The sequence below is a fragment of the Meriones unguiculatus genome, chromosome 5 (assembly GCF_030254825.1).
Source record: "Meriones unguiculatus strain TT.TT164.6M chromosome 5, Bangor_MerUng_6.1, whole genome shotgun sequence".
Lineage (NCBI taxonomy): Eukaryota > Metazoa > Chordata > Mammalia > Rodentia > Muridae > Meriones > Meriones unguiculatus.
The window spans coordinates 35,977,233-35,999,296 of NC_083353.1; the positions used below are offsets into that span (position 1 = coordinate 35,977,233).

Consider the following 22,064-nt stretch of genomic DNA (forward strand, 5'->3'; position numbering starts at 1 on the left):
ATGATTGAACCCAGGGCTTCTCAAATCCCAGGCAAATATCCACATCTCCTTTGGCCTAGGAATAGCTGTGGTTCCCCTGTCTTCAGTCTCACAGTCCTCTTCCTCTGTAATCTGCGAACTTAGAATGGGACAATGTGTGAAAGCCTCTGGAATCTAGAGCTTGATCTTCAGGGAACAACGCAGCACACTTAGGGCAGGGACACACTGCTTAGTTCACATTAGGACTTCAAAAGTGAGTGGCTCTTGGATGGTGAGCAAGTACCTAGGCCTCTCTGTTTTGTTTTGTTTTTCTTTTGTTTTCATTATGAAAAATAATGAGATACTCTTATTACTTCACAGAATTATTTTTATGAGGATTAAAGGTCTTTTCTGTCCATTTTTGATGCCAGCTGCATGGCAATTAGGAGGCACCTGGTACTGCGGAAGGCTTGCGGAGAATGTGCGTGCTTAGGTCAAATGATTGGCAGATGAAGCTGTGAGGTGTTTTCTGTTGTTGCTATTGTTATGTGGTCAGATGACAAAGTCTGCATCTGACTCACATGACTCTTAGGCTTCCCTTGCTTAATACAGAGAAAACAATAGTGCTACCCAGTTGAAGGAACTTTGATAGAAGCATCATTAGAACTGCTTTAGCCCAGTTTCTGCCTGCCATCTAGACCTCATGTTAAGTGTGTTCTGTGCATCTTAACTAGCTTTCCTGATAGCAACCTCACCCCTTTTAAGTATTTGTTTCATAACACACTAACTTAGCAATGCTCACCAATCAGAAGCTTTCCTTGGCTGCTCATTTCCTATAGGATAAAGTTTGGTTAGAGTTTAATATAAAGTTAACATGATCTAAGACAGTGTTAGCTAATCCTACTTTTCCAAATATTGAAAACTACGTATTCTAAGCGGCCTCTATTTTACCTTCATGGAACACTTTCCTTCTCAAATTGTCAGGATTCAGCTACCTCATTGTATTTTGCTCTCTGACTCTGAAGAGTCTTAAATGTCTAACAAAGCATTACTTACACTTACTTTGCACTGCCTACCATTTTTTAAATGAAGTTTCACTTAAGTAAATTCTTGAAAGTTATGTTAAGAGAACCTGTGACAATAAACACTTGTCATATGAAAGATCAGGGTCCTCTTAAAGTTTTTGTTTCATTGCGGGAAATGCCCACCTTATTTGATCCTACCACAAGTAGCACATTATAATGTGCTATAAATGACTGATAGGTGTGACAAACTAAAAAGAAGGTTCAGTTAACTCCTATAAACAAATTTAGTAGTTGGACAGTTACATTGTTTCTGGGCTTCCACACCACATGGCTGATAGTTTGCTTTACTGCTATACTTGGCCACCAAAATGTAATGGTGATTCAAATATAAAAGTTTTGCAGCAGGGCACAGTGGTCCACGCCTGTAATCCCAGCACTATGGGAGGCAGACAGATCTCTGTGGATTTGAGGCAAACCCAGTTTACAAAGTAAGTCCAGGACAGCCAAAACTATACAGAGAAACCCTGTCTCAAAAATAAATAGATAGATAGATAGATAGATAGATAGATAGATAGATAGATAGATAGATAGATAGATAGATAAGTTTTGCGAGTAGTAAAGAGAGGAACGACCCTCAGTGTTTAAATTAACAAGTTACTCAACACACTTTCAGTTGACACCTTCTGTTCCCTAGTAACTTATTTCTTAGTGTCATTTCTGAGTAATTTCTAATTCTCTACCTTACTCTGTATACTTCTCCAATGTATAAAACATTGTATGAATGAACAGTAGTCATATAGTATCGCTGTCCCTAACCCCAGCAGAAATTTAGAGAAGAGTCAGTTCAGTATAGGCAGAAGTTATCTGAAAGGCATCATGAAAGAGTTGCCTAAGCTGATCCTTAAAAGACAAATTTGAATTAAACAGAAGAGTGAACACTGCCAGTCACTGAACTAGCAGAACAAAGACTCAGACATATTCAGAGGATGTGAGCCTGGCTGTAGTCACTGGAAATTAGTTTAGACTGAGTGAGTCAACTATAGAAAGTTCTGAGAGACAGTCAGTGCATAGACCCAACTGTTTTAAACAGTATATGAAAAAGAAGAAAAAGAATAGGACAGGAGGGGCAGTTAGAATGATGCTTCCAGGTGTGCTGGCCAACATTTACACAGAAGTTTGCAAACAACTCAGACCTTCCTGAAGCTCAGTGTAGGATGTGGGAGGAATTTTTCAGCTAGAGAATAGAAAAATGCATGGAGATATTTAAAGACTTAGACAAATGGGGATTGAATCCTATATAAAAATGATGGCAATTAAGAATGCAAAAAGGAATTATTTTAAGAAAATTGGACAAGATTTGGTATATTATAGGATATAGAGATGGAGGGAGGGGAATAAAAAGATAAAGCTCACAATTTGGGGGATAAGATTAACTGTACATGATTCAGACTCAGGCCCAAAGATTAGTTTCAGCCTTTGCTTATTAATGTTATATGTTTTTAATTATATTTTAAAGTCAAACACAAAATAAAGCATACAAAACAAATGACAATACTCATAATGCCTGAATGTCCAAATAAAAGAAAGTTTTAGAACTGTGGACTCAGAGAAGAGCATGCTGAGTGGAGCACTGTGCAACAGGCCAAGTGCCTGACTTCTGCCAGGAGTGTGTTCTCTGAATTTACAACTTCCTAAAATAGGAATGAGTAAAAACAAACTAAGCAGAAAAGGCAAAAACGTGTTTTCAAGTTAACCGTGAGGGAAAAATTAACACTATACTACAAATCTTGAAAATTTACAGTCATTTTGATGTTTTTATATACTTGTAGAAGAGAACTCTGTTATCCTTTATATAAGTTACATCATGAAAGCTTAAATTATTTTATGAAAAACACTATTTTTTAATCAAATAAAACTATGAAAGGTTCATTGGACTCTAAAGTTGGTCTGATCCTCATTTTCCTATGAGCTATAATCAGGAAATCCATACTTTATAATTTTTGTCCTTTTAAGTGGTCAAAAGAATGTGACATCTGCATACAGCCACGTCTAAATTGATAATTGTCCAAGTGGAGTATAGTTTTAAAACATAGCATCAAGAAAGTCGAATCTGCACATTAGAAGGTTGTTGGGAGGTGGTGTTTCCCACCCCCTGGGCTTCTGAATTTAAATGTGACCATGTTTCTGGTGGCTTTATCTTAAGGTGGGACAACCAGCCTCCTCAAGCCAAAGCATTCTGAGTGAGGAGGAGGCTGTGGCTTCCCAGCCAACTTAAATGCAGGCTCTTCTTAGCAACAAGCCACACACATGTATTCATCATTGATTTCCAAATGATAGGTTTCAATATCGCTGGTCTAGGGTCTACATCTCACATTCCTGAATCTATATTATGCCAAAAGAATAACAATTTGGTGGCTGGAAACAGAAATGGTTATTATATGGCTCCAAAATGCTAGCTGGCACAATATGCTAAAAATAGTAGAAATTCACTCATAAAAAATAGAATTTATTTATTCATAAAAATAACTTTATGTTCTAAAAATACAAGTGTAAAAAGTGTCATAGTAGCTGAAAATATTTTACATTCAGTGTGTAAACATCTTAAAACTATATAACTAATCTTCTAAAATGGCATAATTTCTAAATAACAGCAAATATTTCAAGAGAGACATAAAATGTTTTTTAATTCCGTTTTTTTTTCCCCTGAAGTGTTTACTGAGTGAAAAATCAAGTGTGTATGTTTCTTTTCTCCCCTCCCTATTGCTGCCCGAAATCACTGTTTTAAAATGTGGGCAGAAAATGTAGGCTTTTTTTGGGAATGTCTCTGAGTTTACCATAGAAAATGTTTTCGAAGAGACTTTTTTCACAGACCCTGTGAAGCCTTTCCATTTTCTCACCCTGGCCTTGTGTTTGTCGTGTCTCAGGAAAGCACATTTCACAAGCTGGTTTTACTTCCTTCTAGCAGAATTACTGTTCCATGCAAACCAGCGTCAGCTCTACCCAAGCAGGGTGTCAGCTTCTTCTCGTCTGTTCAGGCTTCATTGCACTGCTTAACTGACATTTCTTCTTCTTCTTTTGAAATTACTTGGCCAAGTTTCCATTTGATTGTTTATTTAAACCAGATCTCACACAGGGTTAACATGTACTTGACACATGTAACTCCTGTGTCTGTCGGAACTTTAGCAAGCAGGAATGCATGCTGCGAACGCTGTCTTGGTCTTCTCATTCCATTTTCATCTAGGAGACTCTACAACTCATTCCTAGGCCCTACCATAGAACAGTGATTCAGGGAGACTCTTACAGACAAAACTCCTCTGAGTATCCTAACTTATCCATCATTCTTCTTAGGGAATATAATTTATTTAAATTGCTCCTGGTGAGAAAAGGTGAATGTAAAGTTTCATATATGAACTTTTACCACCAGCCACTGTCCAAATTAACTGTAACACAGATAATTTGGGTTTTGACATATTTAGATAGCTATTATTTAGCAACTTTTTTGATGTTTTATTATAGAAGACTGATTTATATTCAAATTCTGTCCAAATTTCTTAAACAAGTACTTTGTAGTTGACACATATTTTGGGGGTGTTTCATTTGTTTTATTTTCATTTTGCCTCAAGAAACTTGTTAATTTTTATCCATCATCCAGTTGCAAATTTGAATCTTGAAGTTCCAGTCTATTTATTTATTCATGAAACAAGACAGGTAAAATAATTGGATATAAAGAATAAGTGTGTTTTGGACTATATATTCCAAATATATTTTAATCCAAAAAGTATTCACAGAGGAACAGTTTGGAGAGAAAGGAGCCAACATGGGGCAGAAAGCATAAGAGAGGGGAAGAGATCAAAGTTTATTATATGGAGATATGAGCATGTCATAATGAAACTATTACTTTGTACAATTAATATTCACTTAGCAAAAGATTCCCATAAATATCTCCTTGAAATATTCTTTTGCTTTCCCTTCCCAACTCCTTGTCTCTAACTGAAGCTATTGCAGTAGCCTCAAGAATGATCTGCACAGTTAGGCTTTCCCAAGTCCAGGCTCTCCAGTGCCTGTAAATGTCTGATCACACAGGGGCCAGTTCTACCTCTGTTCTGTAACTCTGGGTGATCTCCATATTTACCATATTATTGTAGAAATTGAAGTCTCCACAAACCAACATTCATATCCCTCCAAAGAGCACTCCCTTTTCATTGGCTCCTTTGTGAGTAGATTCCTCACAGTTTTTCCAAGGATGCTTGTTTAAATCCTTCCTCAGCCCTGCCCAATCACCCAAGTCAGTAGCTTAACTACATCCTCTTTTGTTGAAATGCACATTAGCTCCTGGTTCTCCCTGAACCTACATTAGGTAATCTCTTTTCCCACAAAAATTGAATAATTTATAATCTACATTATCCTACAGTCATCTTTCCCTAGATTTCCTTGTTTGTTCATATTCCACAAGTATGCATTGCTTTAGGACAAAGAGGTTTCAGAGCCTTCCAAGCCTGTCACCCTTCCCACTGATATCTCATCCTTCTAGAGTAATATTCGCATTTTGTAATGATGATAGTAGTGACAAAAAACAACAGAGTTTAACTGTCTCCTTTAATGAGTCTCAGAAAACACTGCCTAGTTTTCTACAGGACATTATTGAACACAACAGTGGGCTCCTCAGGAAATCCGCAAATAGCTTTCTGAGTCTGCTCTTATTCCTCTTCAGGTTGCCTTTGCAACCAACTCCTTAGCTGTTTCTACCCGGGGTAGTGTGTGTTTTCTGGATTTTTTGTTGTGATTGTTTTTTGTTTTTTGATTTTTTTAAATGTATTTATATTTTTATAAATTACAATTTATTCACTTTGTATCCCTGCTGTAACCTACTCCCTCATCTCCTCCCAATCTCACCATCCTTCCCTCTTCTCTTCCCTGCCACTCCCCAAGTCCACTGATAGGAGAGGTCCTCCTCCCCTAACATTTGACCCTACAAGCTGCACCCTGGGGAAGGGAGGGAAGATGGGGGGATCAAAGAGCCAGCCACTGAGTTCATGTCAGAGACAGTCCCTGTTCCCCTCACTAGGGAACCCACTTGGAGCCTGAGCTGCATCTGTGCAGGGGTTCTAAGTTATCTCCATGCATGGTTCTTGGTTGGGACCCCTGTGCCCAGAATTTTTTGATCTGTTGTTCTCCTTGTCTCCTTGTGGATCTCTGGGGTAGTGTGGTTTTTTGGGGGGGTTTTGTTTTGTTTTGTTTTGTTTTAGTTTTCACATGTTTCATATTTATTTTTAACATATAAAGCAATGGATTTCATGATGGCATTTTCATCCATATGTACCACAATACTTTTTTCTTAATTGTCCCTCCTCCTCTTTACTGTGTTTCCTCTCCCCTCCCCTTACTAGGTCACCTTTCCTTGCAGTTCCTTTTTTTTAAGTTTTTTTTTAACTTATTATTTTAGAATTTATGAGTTGAGGGAGGGGCTACAATCGGGATATAAAGATGGGGTAGTGTGTTTTAAAAGTAGAAAGATGGAGGCTTTCAAATACCCGCTTTGTTAGTTGGAAGCTAAACATCACATCCTAAAAGATTAGGTCTTTACAATTAGTGATATTCCTTCTGTTTGAGTAAGTCAGCACTTCACTGGAGCTTCAGTGTCTGAGGACTATCACTTTTGAAGATTTTCATGAGCAGGAAATCACGCCAGGCTTCAGGCTGTATGCTGAACTTGGTGTGGAGGATAAACTCGACTGGAATCATGAAAGGCCATGGAAAGAGAGCGTTCACTGAGAGCAGAACAAAATGTTGAACAACAAAATGTTTGTAAAATTTCCTCTCGTCCTGCCTGCCCTAGAAATCACAGCCTTCCCCCCTACCTTATCTCCCCCCCAACTCCCTCCCACCTTGCCCCTTCTTTATCTCAGGAGACACAGACACACACACAGAATAAAACCCAAACCAACAAACGGAAAGAGTAAGTCACTCCCGCCCAGCTTCCACCAAACTACTCAATTAAAGTGCAGGACCAATTCTGTGCTTTTCTTAGATCCTGACCTGGCTGTCTGACTTTCTTCCAGAAAAAAAATAAAAAAAAATAAAAAATTAAAAAATAATAATAATAAAGAAAAAAAGTGACGTGCAAGTTTCTGATCAATTTAACAAAAGATTCATTCTCTTCTCACAGACAAAATAAGTTTATACTATTCTTTCAGAGGTATATGTAACAATTAACTGGATTGAGTCTTTCACACAGAGGCTCAGTCAGTGAGCCTTCCCGTGTTCCTGTGAATGGCTCACAGTGAAGCCTGCCCTCTATTCTCATATAGGCTGTTCTTTGAAAACATGCTTACGTCTAGGTCTCTCCCTGAGTTCTGTCACTGTTTTGTATTAACAGGGAATGGATATGGCAACCCCCGGAACTCACCAGGTCTGCTGGTCTCACCTGGTAACTTGAACAAGAACATACAAGCCAAATCCCCTCCCCCTATGAATCTAGGAATGAATAGTCGCAAACCAGATCTTCGAGTTCTGATTCCACCCGGCAGCAAGAACACAATGCCGTCAGTGGTAATGCGCAACTCCCTTCTTACTACATGTTGATGATCTCTTATCTGTATTTACTGTTTGTCTACATATGGATTTTTATGTCATCCCAGAAAATAAACACTATTGACTAATGGTGTTTTTCATCCTATTAGTGGGGTTGTAGTAGCTGATTTTGCATTTTCCTTTTCTATAGTAAGCCAAAAGAAACTCTTCAGGTTTGTTGTTCTGTAATAAGGAAAAAACAATTCTTCCTGAGGTTCTTCATTTATAGTTAAAAAAAAAATAATTCTAACACTGATCAAATTATATTCCATAAGAATGTAATCATGAGGCATTTCATGAAATAATTTTTACATTATTTAGGTTCTCAGGATGGTGACATTAAAAAACACTTTCCCTGATTCCTAAATGAGATTTCTTATATTGACTGGAAATCCATTTCTTAGGTATCACTTCTTTAATATCTAGTATATCATATGCCTTTGTGTCTTCTCTGTTCATTTTTGCCTATTGTAGTTTATGAAACTTATTCTCAAAGCCCAAGAAATTTTGAGAACCAATGTTAAATTTTATACCAAAAAAAATGTGGTAGCATACTTTTAAGAGACAACCCAGAGAAATAAAATATAAATTTAAGCATATATAAATTCTCATTTTTTTTCTCATGAGACTCATGCCTAAGATGGAAAGAATATTATGCTATCAAACTCAAAAACAAAGATAGGTAGGTAGTTAGGTAGGTAAATAGAGAGATAGATGATAGATGGATTAATAGGTAGATGATAGATAGATAGATAGATAGATAGATATGACAGAGTGTTCTCCTAATCAGCAATACTTAACAGTGAGAACATTTGTACAAAGACTTAGTAAACAAATTTAAATTATTCTACAAACATTTCTCTCTGTTTTTTAGAATTCTCTGCCCTGTGCCATCCTTAGGAGGAAAATAGTCCTGTGAAGTGATTGGTTTATTATTATATCATTTTGACCGTCTAGATCAAGATCAAATAATATGTGGCATTCTCTTTAGGAAAGATTGGGTCTAATAAATAAAACTCCCACAGCGATGCAGTGTGGACCAGGCATGGCAAGCAGCATCTCTCCGCAGATTTATCCCTTGAAACTGACACATTCTCTTGGATTGTGCAAGTGACAGATCAGCTCTCTCTCTCTAGTTGTCAGGGGTGGCTGGCTCCTCCTCCCTCTGGCACTAAAATACAGTCCTGTTATTCTTTTATTGAAATAGGTAGTGAAACAATAAACATGGAGACGCTGACCTGTGCAGAAAACCATATAGACTGTCTTCATGTTTGAGAAAAACACTTCACTTAGGGAAACAAAGACTGTCTTTGTTAAGGAGTTGTCTTTGGCACCTGGTTTGTAAAGCTGTTTAAATTGTTGTGTCTATCAGAAGAGGCTTCTCCTTTTGCTGAAAAGATTTTCGCAGTTATAAGTATTTACAGACACTAATTAATAAGCCCCTTCCCTCCTTCCCATGCTCTCAGTCTGAGGATGTGGACCTGCTGCTGGTAAGTGGTAAGGATATTTCCCTTGGAGGGCGTGTTCAGAAAGACTGCAAAACTACTTTAGTGAAAAGTGCTAGCTGTGACCAAATGGAAAGAGTTTAAAACTTACATTACTGAATGAGAGTATTGATTTTGCTTAAATACCATTAATTTCTAGGATCACTGAAAAGTGAAAAAGAATATCTGGCTTTTGTAGGCCTTTTTACTCTGTCACCACCTTTTAACTAGAGGCCATGTTTTAAATGTTAAGACTGAACCTACTCTTAAATCCAAACATGAAAATACTTCTTTAGTTATTAAACAGTAAAATGTTTATTTTTCAAGATTTAAAATACCATTATTTTAAGTGTATGCATCTTTTCCCTCCTTGCTATAAGGAGTTAAGTAGTGGCATTAGCTACTACTTAACTATCTTTTTGCTATGAAGTTCTGAGCAGAAGAAAGTGGTGAGAGCACCACCTGCTGGCCAGACTGTAGCATTGACCTGTATCTGTCAGCTCTGCTCTACAGAGAACTGATAAAACCCACCGTGGTTGATTTTAATTTTTTTTGAATTTGCATTTGAATAAAAACTGAAACAATAGCTGTACAGTATACATATTTCATCAGCTCTCAACATAGTCTGTTTTTACCCATAATAAAGCTATGGTACTTGTTACTAGTTCAGTTGCCTAGGAGATACTGATGTAATGGGTTACTATGGCAACACCTGGTCTCTTGAAGGATTGTAAATGATAGGGTTGGCAGAGTTCATAGAGACACATGTTAAATGATTAATTTTATGTTCTTTGTATCAAGTTATTTCTTTATGTGAAAAACTAATAGTAAGAACCAATATTTTTAACTTTTAAAAATCTGTCATCAATGATGTCTTTTTATTAACTTTAAAAGAATCAAAGGATAAATAACTCCCAGTCTGCTCAGTCATTGGCTACCCCAGTGGTTTCCGTAGCAACTCCTACTTTACCAGGACAAGGAATGGGAGGATATCCATCAGCCATTTCAACAACATATGGTACTGGTGAGTAGCTTTGCTATCCGCAAATATTACAGTAAACACTTCTTTGAAAAGCATATTTTAAAAGTTATTTTCTTTACCCTGTAGGTAGCTTGTGTGGTGCTTGTGTCCAGAATGTCATTACCTATGTCTTAGTTGATTATCTACACTGCTCTTTTTTAAGGGCCCGGAAGTTTCATTTACTGAATTCAAAATTTCAAGGAAATTTAGCCTTAGTGTAATAGAAAACTTACTTTCCTGAGATTTTTAAATTAAAAAAAAATATTTCTAAACCATAAAATATGTAATACTTCACACTTTTAAATGAAGTTAGGACATTGCAGAATCCGTTCTTTGAATCATTTGTGAAATTCTTATTTGGGAGAATACTATTTTTCTTCTTTTTTTTATTAATTTTTTATTCTATTTTTCTTTTTAAATTAAAATTATCCCTAGAGTTTTATTTTCCTCTTTTTACAAATAAAAAACTTTGATGCACGTATGATTTAGAAGCTGAAAGTTTTAATTTTGCTTACCATTCTTCGGTTTCCAAATTAAGTGTTTCTCCTTGCTGCCTTCTTCATTCCTTGATCTAGAGTACTCTCTGAGTAGTGCAGATCTGTCATCGCTGTCTGGCTTCAACACAGCCAGTGCGCTTCACCTCGGCTCCGTAACTGGCTGGCAACAGCAGCATCTACATAACATGCCTCCGTCTGCCCTCAGTCAGTTGGGGTAAGCAACATTTGTGTCTTTATATCATACCCAGAGACTGTATTTTCAAATGGTAAAGGCCTGTCTTTAACAGTGTGCTTTCATGTCCATTTAAGAGCATACAATTTTATTTCTGTGAAAGCCACTTTCAGATCACATGTTTTCTAAGTGACGGAAGCACTAACAGGGACAGTCTTTATAGGCCTGCCTTAATGGTCAAGACTCAGTTTGCTTCTACTTCTGTCAGTGATGAAGGTCCTGCTTAAATTTCTGAAGCTTTAATGGGTATTTTGAAGGTATTCTCTACATTTTTGGACTGAGGTTTTCACATAGCATAAACGGCATAATTTCCTCTAACATTAACCAAATGTTTATAGAATCAACTATTGAATTTCAATACAGGCTTTAAATATGTATAATATACCACAGCATAGTTATCTAGTTATATCCATTGTGTTAACATAAATGCACAAATACTAATTGGCACATGCTAGACTAATTACTGAATTTTCAGTGGAAAAATAACTTTTTTTTTTTGGTCAAAGTATGTATCTTTCTGCCCCCTTGTGGTAGCTTTGAGATACATCTTTGTCATATAAATGACTTCTGTCATTTAACTTTGGAGAAGCTCAAACTCTAAAATGTCTGGAATCCACAATTTATGCTCATTCTTATAAGAGTTAGAACAGACACTTCATTTTAATTTCAACTAATAATTCCAGAACTCCATTAATATTCAAAGGAAAATAGGACATGACTATTTTAAATTGAATTTTCAGATTTTAGAAACACCCTACTTATCCACCTCATTTTAGTTACCAATTAATAATATTAGTTAACTGTTCTTGTATCTGTATAACTATGAAAGTGTAGTGATTAAATAAAACTCACTAATTGGTACTATAACCTCATTGTTCTTGCTCTTCTCCTCACCTCTCTGCCACTGAGCTTCATTTGGCATCAATGTAACATAGATCAGAGTTCTGAAATACCAGTCAACAGTCATCACTTGCTGTGGCCATTCTGCTCACTAATCACTGTCACAGAAAATCTAGCCTTCCATGAGGATAATAAAATAAATCATTAAGACACTATGGCTGTGCTTTCTTGAAAGAGTGTTGACATGAAAGTGTATGAAATGTTTTTTTTTTTACAATGAGTTTTCTCTTTTGAAGACATTTGAAATTTCCCCTCAGTGTTAAGTAGATTATGCAAGTAGATTCTAGTTACACTAACTTACTCTGAAAATTGTCACAAAGTCCATAATACCATCTAGACAATTACATATATACACATACATGTGTGTATGTATGTATAAATATGTATATATATATATATATACACAGCATTATACTGACCTACTTCCTGTCAGTAATAAGGGGAAGTGTTTATTTATCGTTTTTCACAAAAATTCATCTATCATAGCACTGAATTCCATCCCCCTTGCAAGATATTATCCATGTCAAAAAAGCCCTATACTGACCAGCCACTAAAGGTGCTTGTCACCAAACCTACTAACAGCCTATCTGACTTTGATTTCTGGGACCCTCCTCATGGAAGAGAACCGACAGCCTTAGGCGTCTATGCACTTGCCCTTACATACACAAAATAAATAGATGCATAATGAAAGTTTAAGTCACGCTGTTTCATTGGAATATCACTTTTCTTCCCATTGTGAATAACAGCAGATCATTTTAAATTATGAGATTATACACATATCTGCTATTTTGGCCATACCCACAATTTAAAAACCTATCACATGGAAAACATAATCCTTTACTACCCATAAGTGAAAAGGGAGTGATTGGTACCACAAGACTAATGGAAAACTGAGGTGAAGCAGCCAAGGATTCCATCCCACACTCTTTTTCTTTTACAAAACCAAATCTTCTTGTGCATAGTTTGAATTCAGTCTGAGCTGCAGTTGCAATTAGTCACTTTGTTACACCTCATATTGATAGCAAGATCCAGTCTATACCCTTACAGTCAGCAGCACCACCCTGTCCCTCTCCCCCTGTCACTGTACACCTTCTCTCTCAAGTCTCTTTCATGGTGGCTTTTTATAAGGTGTCTTAGATAAGCTGTCTCCTTACAAAATGTTTTTAGAAAACCCCAGGTTATAATGTTTCTGTAAGATAAAGTATATAAACTGCTTTGATTCTTGAGAGAATGAATCAGTTAAAAGGATTGTTGTGCTCCAAGTCTCACCAGACTTATGTTTAGGGATCATTCTTTGGGTAGGTACTATATTTTAAACAACAAACGGGATAGATTTTAGCGCCACTAAAGTCAACACTCCCAGAAACCTAAAATGGCTACTGTAATTCTCTCTCAAAAGTACAAAAGTGTATATACAACTCTTCACATTTGTTTGTGAGAAAAATTGTTCACTTTGTCCTTTACAGCATTGTCTGCAAGGCTAGGTTTTACAAGCTACATAGCTTTTATTTTAAACAACGAAATTAGGCAAGAAATACACATTGATTTTATATAGGAAGAAATATGCCTATAGGTATAGGTAACACAGTTTTAGAGAAAAGTCCCTTGACTTTTAAATGCTCATTTGATTGCTGTCTAGTAAAGGACAAACTGTTTTCTGAATAGTATTTTCTAGAAAAGGGACAGCATTTTCATTTTTGATGACAGGACTCAATACATACAGAGAGAGAGAGAGAGAGAGAGAGAGAGAGAGAGAGAGATATTACTTTTAAAGGTTAGACTCAAAGACTGGGTGTGATTTTATCCTCTCTACTCTACATAGTAAGTTCCAGGGCATCAAGGACTGCATAGTGAAACCTAGCCTTAAAATATGAGGCTCCGGGGCTGGTGAACCAATGGCTTAGCAGCTGGAAGTGTTTTCTGGTCTTACAGAAGATACAGAACACCCGTGTCAGGTGGTTCGCAACTACCTGTAGCTCAGAGAATCCGACGCCCACCTCTGGCCTCCCTGGGCTCCTGCACACACGTGCCCAACTCACACAAAGACAGACACACATGTGCATAAATAAAATAAAATTATTATTTAAAAATAAAAGTTAGGCTATGCCCAGTTGTAAACCCAGCACTTAAGGAGACAGAGAAAGGAGAATTAAAAGTTTGAGGCCAGCCTGCCATAAGTAATGAAACTGTCTCACAGAGGGGGAAAAGGTAAATGGAGTAGGAAAACCTACTTTTCCTACTATATTTTCTCGGGGTGGTAGAGTGAGAAGAGCTTAAATAAAATTATACATATTTTATTTCTGAGCAATTTGAAGTACGGGTAGTTTTCTCAGTTTAAAATCCTCTATAGTGAATCAGAACTAACACAAAGGACCTGACAAAGTACCCTATACACCTGACCCCTCCTGCCTTTCCTGCCTCTTTCTTAGCCCACTGAGGCATGCAAATCACAATCACCTATGGCTATGTTTTGTTCCCAAAATCAAGCCAGCATATATACAGTTAAATGATGTTAATGTTGCTTTTTCTGATCAAGAAACTACTTCTTTGAGAGCAGAAATTAGCCAGTCTGTGTTGCATTCTGAACTACAGAGAAAGGAAGTTGAGACTAAAATACCAATTCTGTTTTTTTGTTTTTGTTTTTGTTTTGTTTTTTTTTTTTTTTTTTTTTTTTTTTTTCTGTAGTTCTAGTTCTGAAGCTACACAGCTCAGCATAAGCTTGTGTGTGTATGAGTATGTTAAGTGAAACACCACCACCAGATAAGCTGTTCCAGTCATGGAAAAGAATCACCAATTATTCTATCTTTTGTGGGGAACAAGATGTAGCTAACCTTCTGCATGACCATTGATATTGGAAACTGAAACAAATGAAAGATAATTCAGATTTTTGGTGACAATGAAGAAACATCATTTTGTTCCAACTACTTTTAATTTAATTTATGTAGACAAGTTATCTATGTGAATGAACTCAGCAAGTTTGTAGAATTTTTCCATTCTCTTGTGTTCATGGAAATACAAGTTAAATGTCAAAGAGTGAAGAAAAGTATTTTTTGATATGCTGTGTCATTTCCAGGCTCTTCACTGACATTCATTTTTAAGCACTTGTATAATGCACAGCAGAAGCATTTAATTAAATCTTAGTGAAATGGTTTCTCTTACCCAGAGCCAGGAAAGCTCTTTCTTCAAGAAATCAAAAGAGGATTTCTTCAAACATCAATATGAATCATTAAGTAACTTTGACCTGGTATAAAATAGTCCACTTCTATGGAGCCTTTGAAATACAGGTGTTTTCCTGTCCCTCATCTTAATATGCTCTTGATTTAAAGATAGTTTAATTATAAGTCTTAGAAAATTAGAGAACCAATATAGACTAAAATAATAAGCTTCAGATAAATAGTTCCAGGTATAAACAATGATTGAAAAGCATGTGCATTGGTACTGGGATTTTGATGTGCATGCTCACACTGCCAAAGAAAGAAGGGCTCATTAAGGCAGCAAAGAATTTTCCTTTATATCACCCTCCATGTTAGCTCGTCTATTAAAAAGAAGCGGAAAGGAATCCCTTGCCAGTAGGTGGTGCTTTTGTATAAAACATGACTCAAAAATAAACTCGTTTCTGAGTAATTTTCTCTATCTGTACATCTTACCCCTGTGTCATATCTCCCCAAAGGCCCCAAGTTATCCCACTGTGTTCTCTGAAATGCAGTAGCATTGTTTCCCTGTTCAGAAAGATACTTGCCAACAACCAGCTGCCCCGTTAGAAAGCAGCATAATTGCCTACATCAATAGGTACGCTTGCTTTCTTTTCTTTTAAATCGATGTCTGTACAGATAATTATTTTCTGTGAGTATCCTGCAATTAAAGAGACTACCATACTTTCTTGACAGTATAGTTGAATCAGATTGGCTCTGGCTGTCAGTGCAATCAGAATGCAAGAACAAAAACAAAAAAAAAAAAAAAACAAAAAAAATCTTAAAGGTGATGATAGCAAGGTGACCACAGTTTACCCTGATCAAAGCCACTGATTGCCAATCCAAACTTAAAGGCTTAATGCTTTTCTTCATGGCATATCAAGTGTCTAAAGTCTCCCAGAATACACTCTCTGGAAATCAGTGACAATTAAAAACACAGTTATGGTACCCTCAATCCTTCTTTTTTACATTCTTTCCTTGGGAAACAACAGATTCATCAATTAATATTACTTGTAAATAAGAGGAGCGCTACCCATCATTACTACTACCTAGCCATTGTAAGGTTAAAAGAATCAATCAGGTACTACAAACAAGATTTTCCTACCATACAGCTTCAAAGGATAAAGAAAATCCTGTTAGGTATCAGTTTTAGTGAGATGATTTTAAACCAGTATTTAAATTTCCTGAAGATAATATTCAATCCCTTTTTCCTCCTTCCTCCTCCCAAGCTTTATATCATATATAAAGCATACATATGTATATATACATATACATATATACATATATATATACTTTTATACACATATATGTAACATTTGATGTGTTCTGTTCATTAGAAATTCAAACTGTTCACTTTCCCTTAATAGTATATAACTCCACTTGTATGGGCATGTTAGTTGAAGGGAGAGAAATTTTATATCAACAATAAGTTTTTAAAAGTAATTTCAAACACAGACATTAGTAAACTAAGAGAGACTGATTCAAAGTCAAACAGCATCTCCCAAGGCTTTGAAAATTAAACATTGGAACTAATACAGGGAAAAATTTCATAACTGACTTTTATATCATGACTTAAGCCTTTATGCAGAGGTAATCTATACGGTTACAGAGTCTCCTAGGAACTAACGATGCTCTCTAACACCTGGGCCAGTTAAGTAGCGAGTTTACTAGCAAGCAGAGATGTTCCCCATCCCTCTAGGCAGTGACGCTCCTCAGTGCCCAGACAAAGTTCTCACTCTGGGCGTGTGCTAGAGTCTATTCAAGTCTTTAAGCTGATGTGTTTGTAATGTGAGTTCCTGGGGCCTGCAGGCCTCCTCCATCTGTAACTGGGTTTCCTTTCCTCCTACAGAGCTTGCACTAGCACTCATTTATCTCAGAGTTCAAATCTCTCCCTGCCTTCTACTCAAAGCCTCAACATCAAGTCAGAACCTGTTTCTCCTCCTAGAGACCGTACCACCACCCCTTCGAGATACCCACAACACACGCGCCACGAGGCGGGGAGATCTCCTGTTGACAGCTTGAGCAGCTGTAGCAGTTCCTACGATGGGAGCGACCGAGAGGATCACCGGAATGAATTCCACTCCCCCATTGGACTCACCAGACCTTCGCCGGACGAAAGGGAAAGTCCCTCTGTCAAGCGCATGCGCCTCTCTGAAGGATGGGCAACATGATTACATTATTACTTAATAGTTTGTTGTTTTTTTTTTTCTTGCAGTGTGTGTGTGTGCTATACCTTAATGGGGAAGGGGGTCGATATGCATTATATGTGCCGTGTGTGGAAAAAAAAAAAAAGTCAGGTACTCTGTTTTGTAAAAGTACTTTTAAATTGCCTCAGTGATACAGTATAAAGATAAACAGAAATGCTGAGATAAGCTTAGCACTTGAGTTGTACAACAGAACACTTGTACAAAATAGACTTTAAGGCTAACTTCTTTTCACTGTTGTGCTCCTTTGCAAAATGTATGTTACAATAGATAGTGTCATGTTGCAGGTTCAACGTTATTTACATGTAAATAGACAAAAGGAAACATTTGCCAAAAGCGGCAGATCTTTACTGAAAGAGAGAGCAGCTGTTATGCAACATAGAAAAATGTATAGACGTTTGGACAGACCCGGCACAGGGTGGCCACTGGTAAATGTAAGGAACATGCCCGGTCACCTACCATCCGAGCACGCTCACAAACCTGCAGGCGTATGGCACTCATTCAAAAGGAAAAGAAACCGTTCAAAGAGGACCATACCTACTTTAAAAGAAAAGTGTGGTGTTTGAGAGCTAACGTATTTAATTAAATAAATCTGGGTCTGCATCTCTTATTAAATAAAAATATAAAAATATGTACATTACATTTTGCTTATTTTCATATAAAAGGTAAGAAAGAGTTTGCAAAGCATTTGTGGCTTTTTGTAGTTTACTTAAGCCAAAATGTGTTTTTCCCCTCAATAGCTTCGCTGATATTTTAAACAGTCCTGTAAAACCCACCAAGGACTTTTTTGTATAGAAAGCACTACCCTAAGCCATGAGGAACTCCATGCTTTGCTAACCAAGATAACTGTTTTCTCTTTGTAGAAGTTTTGTTTTTGAAATGTGTATTTCTAATTATATAAAATATTAAGAATCTTTTAAAAATCTGTGAAATTAACATGCTTGTGTATAGCTTTCTAATATATATAATATTATGGTGATGGCAGAAGTTTTGTTTTCTTAATAGCGGGAGGGGGGATATTTGTGCAGTTGCACATCTGAGTAACTATTTTCTTTCTGATTTCTTTTACTCTGCATACATTTTATAAGTTCAAGGTCAGCTGTCAAAAGGAAAACCTGTGGGGTTAGAACATATTACATTGCAACATCCTAAATTGTTTTTAAAATGTCAGCAAATATTGGATCAACTGAGATCCATTGTATATACTAATTGGCTTCTTTCAAACTATTTTTGTTTTGTTTTGTTTTGTTTTCGCATTTTATCAAAAGCAGGGCCCCCTTCAGATCTCTCCATTTCACCACGCAGCTTGGAATTCAGTAAGTTTGTATCCTAACTTGCCCATATTCTAGATTTACATAGTTCATTTTCAACCTTGAATTTGATGTCTCTTAGAAAGATGCCCAGAGTAAGGAGCTGTGTTGGAGCACATGCCTTCCACGTTGGGCCCTAGGAACAAGTCATGTGAGTTTACTTGATGGATAAGTTAAAAGTTTCTGTAGAAGAAAAATGTGAACGACTGGGTGCTAGAAAGGAGGCAAAGAGTTAAAGGGTAGTTACTCCTCATCCACCTTCATGATTTTAACTGACCGTAACAGTCTTGTCAGCAGTAGAGGACTGGTGGACAGCCTGGTGTGTCAGGACCCCCAATTGTCACTTCTGCATAAAGCATGTATGTCACCTATTTTTTCTTCAATAAAGAGATTTAACAGCCATTTCAAGAAATCCCATTTAAAAAACTTTCTCTATGTCCCTTGTTTTGTTAATTACCAAAATAATTTAACTCTTGTCTAATATTTGTGTGTAAGAAATTAATTTTCAGACCCTTTAAAAAGTGAGTGCCATAAAGAGTCATTATATAGTGTTGAAGAGGTCTTTCAGGCTAGGGGTGATCCCTTCTCCCAGAGTGGGAAGATCTGTCGATTCATCTCCAGTCATCAGTACTGACATACAGAGCAAAGAAGACGGTAATATCAATTCTTCTAGATGTGTAGCACGTGTTTATCCAGTTTTTTTTTTTTAATTTCCTTTTGTCTGCATAGTTTGCTATGTGTTTCTCACTGTAAAAGGCTGCCGCTGGGTGGCAGAAGCCAAAAGACCTTATTATCGAGGCTATATTTTTCTTAACTTGATCTGCAATCCATAATTAGACCACAATGCACCTTTGGTTGTATCCGTATAGGATGCCAGCCTGCCTTGTAGTAATGTTTTATATATGAGAAATAAAATAAAGGCATCAATCATTTCATATATGTCCCGCTACTAAAGGTAGCCATGGAACATGAAGACTAGTATTTATGCAGAAGCAAAACAGGGAATCATTTCTACAAACATGCTTACCTGTACACCTGTTTGCATAGTCATTTTTACACAAACATTCACATAAAATGAAAAAGAAAATCAGTCATTATATCACTCTGGACTTGATTTCATCCTGATTACTCATGCTTATAACTTAATGTATACTAATATGCAAGCATATAAATGGTCTTTGTCATTTCAAAATGCATTTGTTCATTAATATCAATAGAATTTTACCTGTGGGTGGGAAAGGGTCATATAAAAATATGAAGAAATAGCCATATTAAATTTTTACCTGCCATTTGCCTCAGCATCAAAGTGAACGTGAGTTTCTAATGCTAAATATAGAGTGAGCGAACGTGCCAGCAGAAGCCTCTGCTATTTATAGCAGTTCTGACAATAGTTTTTTACAAACTCGACAAGAACAGACTCACTTGAAAATGGATGCCAGTCATCTCATTCCCACTACTGAATTCAAAGCAGTAGCAGTTAGCGAAGTGATAATCTAAGATTTTTAAAGATTATTTAATGAGAAGCACAATTTCTATTGTGACCAGTCACTTTCTATAAGCAGTCACTGTCTATCTTTATACCCTTCTGCCTTTTCTGTAGCTCCCCATTTATTGTATTTGCAAATCTAGTGTGGTTTTTAATCACAGAAAGTTCTTTGTATCCAGAAGTCTGGGGCAGAGCTCTAAGGTATTATTATTTTACATTACCTGGCCTAGATTAGCATTTTAGACAAAGCTCATCATTGCAAATAGAAGAACCGTACATGACACATTACGTGGCTGCAAGTATTGTTATACTTAATCCTATTTAAAAAAAAAAATGGTAACAGTAAGCTGAGAAGTACTGGTAATGGTGCCGCAGCGTAGGAAGCTGCACAGCCTGTATATTGTATGCGTTGATGTGTCGAAGCTGTTCATTTCAACCTTTTTTAAAATTGTGTTTTTTAGTAAAATTGCTTATTTTTCCCAAAGGTGGAATTCAACATTTTGTAATGATGAATATGAAAATGCCTGTCATCTTTAGATCATTTAAAGGTTAACTAAAAGTGAGAATTTCAAAACAAATCCCAATATACTTTTTAAAAGCATGTCTGCCCTCTCTCACTTTCAGTGTATTTGTTTTTTTTACATACTCAGCCTTTTAGAGATCATATTTTGCTCCCTTGGTCCCCTTTATTTTTTTTTCCAGAAAGTAAATGCTTTGTATTTCTTTCTTTAAGAATTTATTTTAAAAGAAGAAGCCACTTGAACCTTCAATAAAGGCTGTTGCCTAAGCATGGCATACTTCATCTGTTCTAATTCGTGCCATCTGCTATGGTGTCGTCACTTATATGGCGTTAATTTCCTGCCACTACAGATCTTTTGAAGATTGCTTGAATACTGGTGTCTGTTAGAATGCTTCAGACTACAGATGTAATTAAAGGCTTTTCTTACTATGTTTTAACCAAAGATGTGGAGCAATCCAAGCCACATATCTTCTGCATTAAATTTGTCCATTTTGGTTATTTTCATAATCGGGTATTGCATTTTGCCTTCCCTGTTCTTACCTCAGATTGATTCATACCTCAGTTTAATTCACAGAGGTTGGCTAAGCGATGTATTCTGTTGTGGTTTGAATGCAGCTGCAGTGCACTGTTGGAGCAAGCAGACATGGGTCACTGTAGGCATAGAGATTGGATCGCTTCAGATGGTTTGCTATGTCCTTTTTCTTCATTTTCCTTTGATGGGGACTTGTTTCCATTCAATGACAGTAATTAAAATAGCTTGTAAATGAGGGCGTACAAGCATTTGCAACAAGTATTCAAATAGAGGCTCACAGCGGCATAAGCTGGACTTTGTCGCCACTAGATGACAAGATGTTATACCTAAGTTAAACCACATCTGTGTATCTCAAGGGACTTAAATTCAGCTGTCTGTAGTGAATTAAAGTGGGAAATTTTCAAAAGTTTCTCCTGCTGGAAATAAGGTATAATTTGTATTTTGCAGACAATACAGTAAAGTTACTGGCTTTCTTAGTGATGCCGTGTCTGTGGTGCATTTTTTAATTAATGTTTTGCTGTTTAAATTTATTCCACTTTATCATTTTTTTAAAGCAACTTATCCCCAAGCACAAATGAGCTTTCTCAGTTTTCAGCTCAAAATATATGAAAAGATGGGTATGTGTGGGAAGGTGTGAACTGGGTAACAGTTCTTAAGATAACATAGTAGATAACATAGTATTCAGCTAGTGTGGGAAGTTGAAGCTTTTTACAGACTGGTTCAGCTTCTTTCTCAAAGCAGCTCCATGAAGATCTTTGCTTATCTGTTGACAGATCTTCCCAGGGTCTTCATGAAAAGCATTACAGTGAAATAAATCATTGTTTTAACTAAAATGTACTGAAAATATTTTCAGAAGCCTTCTTTTTTTAATCAAAATAGTTTTTTATAAAGGTTGGAAACATAGGCTTATGTCTAAATATTTGAGTAAACCAGTTGATTCATACATCCATTCTTAAAACTACCAATTATATACATTATCATGATGCAGTTATAATCTGTAATATGAGAGTTCTTAAGAGACAGTATGAGTCAGTGTAGGGAATGAAACGGAGAAAAGGGAGGCCCTGCCCGGAACTAGACAGCTCGAACTTTTGCATTAACAGAGATTCTTGCTCCAAAAAAGGAGAGAAAAAA

At 36.6% G+C, this 22,064-nt stretch overlaps 1 protein-coding gene across 12 annotated transcripts in view; it reads left to right on the forward strand.

Moving 5' to 3' along the window:
• Positions 1 to 21,410, forward strand: part of Mef2c (myocyte enhancer factor 2C) — a 170,941-nt gene extending 149,531 nt beyond the window's left edge. For 8 of the 12 annotated variants that reach the window (XM_060383621.1, XM_060383618.1, XM_060383620.1 and 5 more), the window contains 5 exons: positions 7,360 to 7,532; positions 9,020 to 9,043; positions 9,932 to 10,061; positions 10,634 to 10,769; positions 16,728 to 21,410. In XM_060383621.1, coding sequence (XP_060239604.1) covers positions 7,360 to 7,532; positions 9,020 to 9,043; positions 9,932 to 10,061; positions 10,634 to 10,769; positions 16,728 to 17,049 — 785 coding nt within the window. In that variant the 3' untranslated portion in view covers positions 17,050 to 21,410. The remainder of the gene's footprint in view (positions 1 to 7,359; positions 7,533 to 9,019; positions 9,044 to 9,931; positions 10,062 to 10,633; positions 10,770 to 16,727) is intronic. The other 4 variants (XM_060383627.1, XM_060383622.1, XM_060383624.1 and 1 more) reach the window with 3 other exon arrangements.
• The last annotated feature ends 654 nt before the right edge of the window (positions 21,411 to 22,064 follow it).